Here is an 8091-nt window from a genome sequence, read left to right as displayed (position 1 = left end):
AGAGTGAATGAGGTCGACATGGCCTCCTGCAAGCAGGGCTCTGTCTTAATGCATTTGGGCCTGAAAGACAGCATAGTCATCACCTAGGCTTTACAGATGAGGAAACTGAGACACAGAGAGGTTGAGTAACTCCCTAGGTCACACAGCAAACACAGACAGCCTGGCTCCCACCCACTGCTTTATATTGCTTCACAGAAATGTTATAGATCCCACTGGTTTTGAATTTCCAGGTCTCTTCTCTAATTTGGGGAGTCATTTTTTTCAGATTTTGAAATTTTGGCGTCTTCTGGGAAACGTTTGTGGGCCTTGAGCCCTCAGCCCAGTGGCTGATGGGTAAAATGACCCCAGGGGAGAGAACAGGGTGACCCTTCAGCAACAGGTGGCTTCTTCCTTTGCTGTGTGGCTTTGGGTAAATCCCTTAACCTCTCTGGGCCTCCTCATCTGTAACAGGAATCAGTTCATTCATTCATTTATTCACTAGGCTTTGGCCCAACACACCCAGCCTTTTTCATCATCGCCAAAGTTAGAGTGAATTTTCCATGCTTTACAGGTAAGAAAAAGTCTCACATTGGGATAGCTGGGACTCTGATTCATTTGGAACAGAGTCCTTGCTCTGTTCTGGGTGTTGGGGATACACAGATGTAAGATAGTGGCATTTATTCATTCGACAAACATTGATGAGGACCCGTGCCCCCCTGGCTCTGGGGACCCAGTGGTGACAAAGGCAGGTCCAGCTTGCCCTTCTGGGGAGGAGGTGAAAACACACGCTAAACCAGCCAAATAAAGGGACAATTCCATGCCATGGCCAAAGGTCATTACAGCCCTCTCTTAGACGTCACAATTATTTGATGGAAGCTGGGGGGTAGTGTCACAGATACCAAGACCTGGCACCCCCTTTGAATATGGGGGTGACTCTCTGGTTTGGAGGTGTCTGGCTTCAATTTGGAAATTTAACCCTGCAAGTTGGCAACACTCTGTAGGTGACACTCTGAGAGTGATCTTGTCTGCCTTGGCCAGGCGCCAAGCTGTCCCTTCCTCACCTTAGCTGTGACAAGCAGGAGTAGAGATGGGGATGGGAGGTTTGATCCCTATCTACCAGTAGGGAGACTCAGAGAGGGCCAGTGACCTACCCACATCACACAGCCTGACAGGACAGGGAGCGGACTTCCCTACCTCACTGCCCAGGTGGCAAAACTTGGCCACTCTCATTCCGTGCTGGCTGAAATAATAGTAAAGATATTGATGGGTTGTGTGTCCTGTGGTTTGCTCTCGGGAAGGATTTTTTTAACTTCTTTTAAAGGCTGTCAGTGAGCCAGCGACCTAAGAATTTAAGAGCCATTACCACACAGGGTTTAACACAACCATTTCACAGATAGGCCTAATTAAGGTCCACGAAGGGCAAGATGTGTCTGGAACCAGAGCAGGTGGCATCACCGACCTGAGCCTCAATTTCCTCACCTGGAGATTGGGGGTTAGGGGTGAGCAAGAAATGAGGCACTTGTCCAGTCCCTAGGCCTCTAGGGCCTCCCAAATCCCGGAGTCGCACCGCCCTCCTAGCACACCCTTTCCGGAGACTGGGAACAGGTGTGGATTGCACCTCATTTGCATGTTTGGCCCCGCCCCGAGGACGCACCTCCCCATATCGCCGCCAGGCGGCGCCAGAGGCAAAATGAAGAGGTTCGTGCGCGGAGCGAGCTTCGGCTCTAGGTCCTTGGCTGACCTGCCAGGTAGGACCTTGTCTTATTGTCATTTTCCAGAGGAAAGAAAGGAGGCTTAGAAAGGGGAGGTGACTGTCCTACAGTCACACAGCCGGGAAGGGGCTCCAGACTAGAGTTTTTGATTTCTATATTCTGCTGTCTCCCTCGTGAATCCCCAGGGTTCACCAGGGACAGGGAGACTCTGAGCCCTCGCTGAAGGTCCTGGACCCAGCGCACACGGCACCAAATATTGAACCGCATCCCGTGCAAACTACTAATCTGTTGTTAAAGGATTGCTGTAGTTTTGCGCATGAAGCATGTGAACAACGCATTTAGTGCACGGTGGGCCGAGCGTTCTCAGCACGATCATTTGATTTTAGTTTGCATTTTCCCATTCTGGAACCTGTAACCACCCCACCTCCCCAAGTCTTAAAAATATTTCTAGAGGCCCTTGAAAAGGTCTCCCTGCTTCACCACCCCGGCCTGGAAGGCTCAGACATGCCGCTGGAGAACCAAGACAGGTCCTGGGCCTGCCAGGTCCTGGGCGGGGGGTGGGGGGGTGGAGGGGGGCCTCACATAGAAACCTCCGTCATCGGCCCTGCGCTAGGTCTCACCCTCCACCTGTGGCGGGGGTGGGGGCGTCCGAACTGACTAGCTCAGGTCCCGCCCTGCTTCTCCCCCGTTATCTCATTACACAGCCCCTCGCCCTCGCTCAATCCTGAGGGTGTGGAGGGTGGGCCGCAAAAAGACCCTTCCTGCTCCCCACTTCTCGGCCTTTACTCTGCATCCGGGGAGCTCAGAGCAGCTCCACCCTCACCGCCCCTCTGCTCCTCGGGCTGGGCTCAGAATAGAGACCGCCTCCCCAGCCCGCGGCTCCGGCCTGACGCTACGTCCCCTCCCTCCTCCTGGCCTGAACTCAGAACGGTCCCCTCCCCTCACCCCGCCCCCACTTCCCGCCCCGCTGGGGCTCATCAGAGATTCTGCTTGCTCTACCCGTCAGCCTCCCACCTTGGGGGCTCAGGACAGCCCCCCGGTCCCGCCCACTACCGGGAGGTGGGGGGGGGGATGAGGGCTTATCACAGACTCGCCCCTGTCTGTCTGTTCTCTCCTACCGGGGGGTTCAGAACAGACCCCCACCCCCTAGCCCCACCCACGCTAGGGAGGGGGAAGGATTCCTCATAGACACACCCCTCTCTGTTCTCTCCCACCAAAGGGATCAGAACAGCCCGCTTCCGCCCCGGCCCCGCCCCCGCCCTCCTCTTGGGGGTTTCATCATAGAACCCCCAGTCCGGTCCACCCCTCCAGGGGTCAGAACAGCCCCACGGCCCCGCCCTCGGCCCCGCCCTCCTGCCTGGGGCCGCCCCCTCTACCCCGGCCTCGTACGCCCCGCGCAGCTGGGTCCACTCGGTACTTGCAGCGGCGCAGTGGTTCGGTGAGGCTCCGCGGCGCGGGGTCTTCCAGGTCCTCTGGCAGCAGGAAGCTGCGGTCCAGCACCTCAGCCGCCTCTTGCCAGTTGGCGAAGCAGGCAGGGCCCAGGCGCCGGATCTCGTCGGCCGCGTCGAGCGTGAGCACGTCCCCACTCGGCTTGAGCACCACGACCGCCGGCAGGCGCTCCACGGAGAACCGGCGACCGAGGTCCCTGCGGGGCGGGCGGGTCAGTCCGGTCGGACCCTCGTCCTTGACCCTATGCTGAGGAGCCCCACATCCCTCCTCCCAGTACTTACTGAGCGCCTTCTGTGTGCACTGTCCCATGCCGGCCTCTGGGGATGCCCAGGAACCAGAACAGGCCAGGCCACACTGGCCTCCGGGCTTTGGCTCCAACACCCCAGACATGCTCCCACCACAGGGCCTTTGCACTGGCCATGTCCTCTGCCTGGAGCACTCTCCCCAGACATCTGCGGATTAAGACCCTGTATGCTGCAGACACCTAACCTTAAATCTCAACGCCTCTCTTCCTCTCTGCTGATGCGTGGCTCTCAGCATCCAACACACTGTATAGTTTATTTCTCCTGTTTGTCATTTTCTCCCACAATAGAAAGTAGCTTCACTAGGGCACGGATTTCTGTCCCTATTCACGAGTGTCCCCAGTGCCTGAAACAGTGCCGGGCACAGAGTAGATGCTCAGGAAATGTGTGTGGGATGAATGAACAAATACTGACAGATTCCATAAAGAGATACTAAACTGGGTAAAGGACTTATGGTCAGAGAGGATCTCTCTAAGGAGGTGACCCTGGAGCTGAAATCTGCAGGAAGAGGAAGGGGAGAACTGGGGAAAGTTTTCCCATGCAGAGTGCACAGCTGGTGCAAAAGCCTGAAGGTCAGAGGGAGATTGGAGTGCAGCGTTGATCATAAAGGCCCTGCAGGGCCATGGTAAGGACTTTTTGATTTTGTTTTCTGTATGAGAGAGCGCCAGTGAAAAGCCATCCACAGGAGACCCCCCCCAGACCAAATCTCCCATCTAGGCCAAAACCCCACACAGTCATCCTGGAGTCAAGTAGGCTACCAGCCTGGGCCCATCACCCATGATTCTTAACTTCCACCCACGGGGTTCTTGGGTGGCCCTTTTCCAGGCCTCCATACAGAGACACATAGTATTGATACTTGCAAAATCCCACAGGAGTAGGTTGCCAGACTTAGCAACTAGAAATACAGGACACCCTGTGTGAATGAATTTGAACTTCATGTAAACAACAAATAACTTTTTATAAGTATGTCCCTGCATTATGTGGGACATAGTTATACTCAAAATTCTTCATTGTTTACATGAAATTTATATTCAACTGGGTGTCCTGTATTTTATCTGGCAACCCTGTGTGTGGGAGGGGTGGGGGGTGGGGACTCGCTCACTCTGTCTGGATACTTGCCTGGGTGAAGGTTTTGTTGAGAGGACCCTGCCTCAAACAAGGTCAATGTTTGGCTATGATGCCCTTACAGCTGGCATTTCTTCCCCCAGGGGAGGGCAATATTCACCATTTGGGAAAAAGAACTCCTCAGCTGCAGAAGGCTGTGGGAGTGAGCAAGTGTGCCAACTCTGATAATGTTGGGTGGGGATGAAGGTCTCCATGACCAGAAACTTCTAAGTTTTGTAACAAAATTGATGACATCAGTAAAATGTCACAAAGTCTGCAACTCACTTTGAAATGGTTCAGCACAAACTCCACGTGCATGGAGATAAAGCAAATGGCAAAAATGCCCAAGGGTTTCATTGTGTGCTCCTTCCAACTTTTTGGTATCTTTGAAATTTTTCTTTTCTTTTTTTTTTCCTTTGGCCATGCCACACGGCTTGCAGGAAACTTTTCACAGTGAAAAATTGGGGTTTAAAAAGAATGAGGGACTTCCCTGGTGGCGCAGTGGTTAAGAATCTGCCTACCAATGCAGGGGACACGGGTTCAAGCCCTAGTCCGAGAAGATCCCATATGCCGCGGAGCAACTAAGCCCGTGTGCCACGACTACTGAGCCTGTGCTCTAGAGCCCGTGAGCCACAACTACTGAGCCTGCATGCCACAACTACTGAAGCCCACGCGCCTAGAGCCTGTGCTCCAACACAAGAGAAGCCACCGCAATGAGAAGCCCGTGCACTAAAACGAAGAGTAGCCCCCTGCTCGCTGCAGCTAGAGAAAACCCGCGCACAGCCACAAAAACTCAACACAGCCAAAAATAAGTAAATAAAATATAAATAAATTTATAAAATAAATAAATAAAAAGAATGAAAGTCTCACTGTTGAAAAGGGGAAAGTTTGCAAATAGCCACAAACGATCACACTGTTTATTGGGCAGCTCCTTGGACAGCTTGAACTCAACCACCTCTCTCTCTCAGCTCCAGTGCCCTCCATGGCTCCCAGCTACTCTGAGGATCACATCCACATTCATTAGGTGGCATTTGGGGCGCTGCTCCACATGCTGCCTTCTTACTCCTGGTATTACTGTTCCCTGAATTGGCTGTTCTTTCTCTGAAATCCTCCGAGCCTTTGTCTGGGTTATGTCCTCTGCCTGGAAACCCTTCCCTTTCCTCACTCTTTACCCTCCTATCCTCCTTGTCCTTGGTGGGGGTGTGGGGGGTGTCTCTCTTAAAGCCATTTCCTCTGGGAAGCATCCCCTGACCCCCAAATCTCAGCAAGGTCTCCCCATGATATTTCCACATGACATCCTCCCTTTGTCCTTGGGAACTACTGCAGTTCGTTATTATGTATTTATTTGAGTGTTTGAGTCTTTGTTTCACGTTTGTGCTCCCCCCTTCCCAGGTTGTAAACTCCCCAGGGAGCTGGATGGAAATGGGCATATGTACCCCTCCCCCGCCCCCCCCAATTCTCTGTTCTGATTGGCCCACAGAGGGTGCTCATCAACTTCAAATGGAACAGATACGTCAGTAAACAAATACTTCACTTTCAGCAGAAACAGCCCCTCCTCCAGGAAGCCCTCCCTGACCTCTCCTCTCACCTCACCTCCTCAGGTCATCCTCGAAGGGCAAGAAGAGCCACTTCTTGGGCATGTCCCTGAGGAACAGGTCCTGCTGCTCCTCTGTCGAGTCCTGGGACACGTACACCAGGGCCAGCTGGGCTGCCCGCAACACGTAGAACTCATCCGTGAGATGCACAAAGAAGTCCCTGAGGATGGGTGCAAAGGCCTGGCACTTCGGGCACGAGCCGGCACCAAAGAACAGCAGCACCAGTCGGTTTTCCAGCCGGCGGCTGAGCTCAGCCTCCGTGTCCAGCTCATCCTGGTCACTGTTGTTTCGGATCAGGACACGGCCAGAGAACAGGCAGGCCATGGCAACCCTGGCTGGGTGCTGGGGACAGGGCGCAAGGACCTTGTGTGACCCCGAGCCCGCTGGCTGGCTGCTGTCCCAGGATTAGGAATTCTTAGGAGGCCAGTTTAGAACCTCGCTAATCTGCCTAACCTCGACCTGATTCTTTGCTGCCTCTGAGGGCAGGGGGCCAGCTGCTCATGGGCCTGTCTCAGCATACAGCTGCTAAGGCATTAAAAAAACAGACTGACATACTGGTGTGAAAATATTTTGTTAAATTGTGATGTAAAAAGATACGTACCTCTTCATGAATGCATTCGGTAATCCTAAATCACAGGGCTCGACTAATTAATAACTGATTTCTAAGTCGAGATGAGCATAAATGATATTTCAAGGTGTCTGCCTGCCATGACCAGGATGTCCTGTGAAATTATCTTTGATTTACACGGGTGACAAAGTCACAGAGCTGGCCAATATCTGCTTTGATAGGACATAAGAAAACATGCTAAATTCCAGTTAGAAATTAATAAGAATAAACTTTTTTTCTTCCCTTCGCCCTCCTGAATTCTGTCTGAACAGCCTACCTTAAGATTCCATGGTGAGTAAGGGTGAAAATCATGGTCACAATATTTTGCAGCCCTCTCCCGCCAAGCGCTGGGAACTAGTTCTCCTCTCCTTGAAGCCAGGTTGGCTCCTAACTTGCTTTGACCGACAGAATGTGGTGGAAGGTGTGAGTTTGCAGGATAAGCCTTATTCTCACCTCCCACTTTCACTCTCTGGGAATGTGGCCTCCAGACGCCCCATGTAAGGAAGCTGATCTAGCCCAGAGGTTGGCAAACTTTTTATGTAAAGGGCCAGGGAGTAAATGTTTTTGACATTTTAGGCCATAGGGTCTCTGCTACAACTTTGAATTCTCTTATTGTGCAAAAGCATCTCTAGGCAATATGTAAATTCATTTATGTGTCTGGACGCCAATAAAACTCTATGTACAGACACTGAAATTTGAATTTCATAGGATTTTCATATGTCGTGAGACATCAATCTTTCGATTTTTGTTTTCAATCGTTTAAAAATGTAAAAACCATTCTTAGCCCACAGTGAGCAGGATTTGGCCTGCGACCCGTTCTAGACTATTGGTTGAGAGGCCACGTGGAAGAGAGCTAGATGCCCAGCCAACAGCTAGCACCAACTGCCACACGTGTGATCTTCCAGCCCAGCCACTGACAGAATGTAGCACAGTGACTGTGCCAGGTGAGACCAGCAGAGGGACCCCCCCAGGTGTTACTGACCAGGGTTCTTGGCCTCCTTAATCAATAGAAATTGATCAGAAGGCCAGACAAGAAGTTCAGGCAAGGCTTTATTAGGGCCCCTGCTGCAGGCCCCTACTTGCAGAACAAGTAACAGTTTCCCTCGCTGGCTTGCTTGCTGAAGTGGGGGCGAGCTGGTTCCTTATATGGGGTGAGGGGAGGGGTGTGTCCAGGGGCTGGGCCGGAGGGGTGGCTTAGGTTGTTTGCCCACCCCTCTGGTGGGGTTGTGTGCAGGGCGCATGCGCAGTACCCTGCTTTTGCTCCCAGCTCTTCAGAAGTGGCAGTTGGGGTTTTTTGGTCTGTTTGTATCTTGTCCATAGTTTGCCCCAACTGTGTGTGCAAG

The 8091-nt window shown here is 52.6% G+C and overlaps 1 protein-coding gene across 1 annotated transcript; it reads right to left on the bottom strand.

Annotated features, from left to right (window-relative positions):
* Positions 1-3005: 3005 nt before the first annotated feature.
* Positions 3006-6465, bottom strand: NXNL1 (nucleoredoxin like 1). Its single transcript, XM_007195492.1, has 2 exons — positions 6140-6465; positions 3006-3336 (listed from the first exon to the last, which is right to left on the bottom strand). Exons 1-2 carry the CDS (start codon positions 6463-6465, stop codon positions 3006-3008), a joined length of 657 nt encoding a protein of 218 aa, XP_007195554.1.
* Between the last annotated feature and the right edge of the window lie 1626 nt (positions 6466-8091).

This window comes from Balaenoptera acutorostrata, chromosome 2 (genome assembly GCF_949987535.1).
Source record: "Balaenoptera acutorostrata chromosome 2, mBalAcu1.1, whole genome shotgun sequence".
In the NCBI taxonomy this organism is placed as follows: domain Eukaryota; kingdom Metazoa; phylum Chordata; class Mammalia; order Artiodactyla; family Balaenopteridae; genus Balaenoptera; species Balaenoptera acutorostrata.
Note: the sequence above shows the minus strand (reverse complement) of the source record. Positions and strands in the feature narration are given on the sequence as shown.

Coding starts and splice junctions, on each gene's coding strand:
- NXNL1 (XM_007195492.1), bottom strand. CDS start 6,465: ATGGCCTGCCTGTTCTCTGGCCGTGTCCTGATCCGAAACAACAGTGAC. Junction 3,337..6,139: donor TTCGAGGATGACCTGAGGAG/GTGAGGTGAGAG, acceptor CCCGCCCCGCAG/GGACCTCGGTCGCCGGTTCT.